The 2,489-nt window shown below is 42.9% G+C and overlaps 1 protein-coding gene across 1 annotated transcript in view; it reads left to right on the forward strand.

The window, feature by feature from the left end:
- Positions 1-2,489, forward strand: part of LOC113210820 (uncharacterized) — a 114,542-nt gene that overhangs the window by 12,472 nt on the left and 99,581 nt on the right. The window contains exon 2 of the mRNA XM_052271946.1: positions 537-628. Within this exon, the coding sequence (XP_052127906.1) occupies positions 574-628 (55 nt within the window). The 5' untranslated portion in view covers positions 537-573. The remainder of the gene's footprint in view (positions 1-536; positions 629-2,489) is intronic.

Genomic DNA, 2,489 nt, shown 5'->3' on the forward strand with positions numbered 1-2,489 from the left:
ATAGTCAAATGAAATCTAATTTTTGGATTGATTTTTCGATAAAATTTTATTAGAATCTGTACAACAGAAGTCGCGCTACCTTAATGAATTCGGAGGAAGAAAAAGAAGCACTCGCACGCGAGCAGAAAGGCCCCCTTGGGGGGGCCTAAAAAGAAGCACTCGCACGCGAGCAGAAAGGCCCCCTTGGGGGGGCCTAAAAATCTCATTTGTGAGCTAGAATGCTCATCTACGAACGTGATCTGTCTTTTTGTAACACATAACGACCCTGAAAAATCCAAGGTCGCTAACTCAATTCGTTCTCGAGTTATCGTGCGGACTGATACACAGATACACAGATACACAGACAGATAGTAAAAGTTTTTTCCGACCCGACGGAGTAATAGGCCTCGCTGATCGCTTAGTCAAAAAACATTGTTTTCGGGTCGAATTGGTGTAAGATACTCTTTAAATAAACAAATTCTAAATTCTAGTTTCTAAAACTTACTTACTTGAGCCTTGTTTTAATGCAGGTTTTTTTATTTTTTATTTTTTTACAGCCTCAACAACTACCTGGCGTGCACCTCAAACACAAACATGGTTCCTATTTTGTACTTGATGTGTGCATTTAGTCCCATGTTGGTTTTGTCAGGTAAGATTACCGATGGAATGTAGTATACGCACCGTCTATCTAGAATGCATTTGCTATGTAAAGTATACATTGTTAACCCAAATGTCAGAAATTACCAGTTACTGGGTAGACGCCCGTCATACCAACGTCTAGCGAAGCAGGCTTTACAATATCTCACGATGAACTTTTACGTTGCGACGCGTCTGGCGAAAATATAGCTAGGCCTGCAGGGCTGTCACCTTGGTGGAGTAAAAGAGCAAGGGCACCTTATTTGGTGTTGGAAAGCCTTTTTGCATCGTTTGTCTACTACTCACCCGACCTAGTAGCCCAGTAGTAAAATGTTTTGGCCGGAAACAAAATGCGTTAAGGGGGCATCCTAGTGTAGCGAGCCTAAAATAGGGGTGATTCGCGTAATTAATTTTAGAGAACCTATAGTTTTTAGAACAAAACCGTGAACGTCACCGCAGGGACTCAAGTGCTATTGTGACTTTGTACTTTTGATTATACGAGTAGTAAACCTCTCGGACTGTCGGTTACATGTCTACTATGGGGTATAAGTCCTGGTCTTACTATCGATCATAGTGCATTTTAAAGAATGATAAATTTTTATAATGGTTCCATCTTTCAGATGCACTTCAGATCCTGTTAACTTTGATATCTTGTACTTGTAGTAAGTTTCCTCTTCTAAATAACTCGGCACGGGTCAGGAACTATCCTCGGAGCTTAAGTGTTAAACTCTTAGTAATACTAGTGATGCTGATGCATGAACTGTCCACAATGTGGTTATTAGTTGTTCACTGTTCCAACGAATTTTAGAAAATCAAGGAATTGACCTAGAAGCCTATTCAAGATTCTACAGTCATTCCAGGCCAAACCTGCGAAGGTTTCTTCACCGCTAACGAATGGCATAACTGAAAATATGGTCCAAAAAAGCTCAAAAAACATGCAGATTTCCGGGCTTTTAGGCAGACCCAGAGCTGGTTAGGGAAAAGAAAAGGCGTTTCAAATTCCACAATGTGGGCGTGACGGAATGGCCATTAATATCCACAATGTGGTCATGCCAGGAAAGGAAACGGTCGTTCATGGACACCACCCCCCTCCCCCTCTTCCGGCCTGCTCACCAGCCTGATCACATTGTGGTCATGCACCGTCATTCCCAGCACTGTCGGCTTGACCACGCAAAGTGGTCATGGATTCTCCCCCCCCCCCCCTCCGACGCCCCAACCACATAGTAAGGGAGAGCGCGGTACCATGATCACTTTTTTGGTTTAGGCCTTCCCTCCCCTATGGTGGTAGATGGCAGCTGGATCATGGGCTCAGATGGGAGCTATGTCCCTTAGATACAACATGCTTAGGAAATAATTTCTCTCAATCAAACCATTTCTGAGCTGGGGATAAAATATTGGGACCGTGCATTATGTTCATGGTACCCCACCTATCGGGTACCATGATCAGTAGGTGGGGTACGATGATCATGCATATTTGTGTCCAAGAATGACACCCAAAAATCCGAAAAAAAATCTTTGAGACTCAGCGAAGAGATTCATTACAATGTCATTGCCTGGCAATCGTGTGGGAAGCGACTCTTTTCTAGACTGCGCTTGGGGAACTTGTGAGCTCACAGCCGCAAACGTTAAAACCTAATTATGTTAAAATCAAAATCTGGATAGCTCGTCGAAAGTAAACGGAAGTGTTTTATGCGAGAAGATGATCGGAGGCAAAATGCCAGAGTTATTGACGTTCAAAGTGACAATAAGTGCCAAAAATGACTTAGTGTCACTTTGAACATCAATAACTCTGGCATTTTGCCTCCGATCGTCTCGGCGAAAAAGACACTTTCGTTTTCTTTCGACGAGCTGATTCCAAATCACTATAACCATAT

This window comes from Frankliniella occidentalis, unplaced genomic scaffold (assembly GCF_000697945.3).
Source record: "Frankliniella occidentalis isolate FOCC.00 unplaced genomic scaffold, Focc_3.1 Scaffold179, whole genome shotgun sequence".
NCBI lineage: Eukaryota > Metazoa > Arthropoda > Insecta > Thysanoptera > Thripidae > Frankliniella > Frankliniella occidentalis.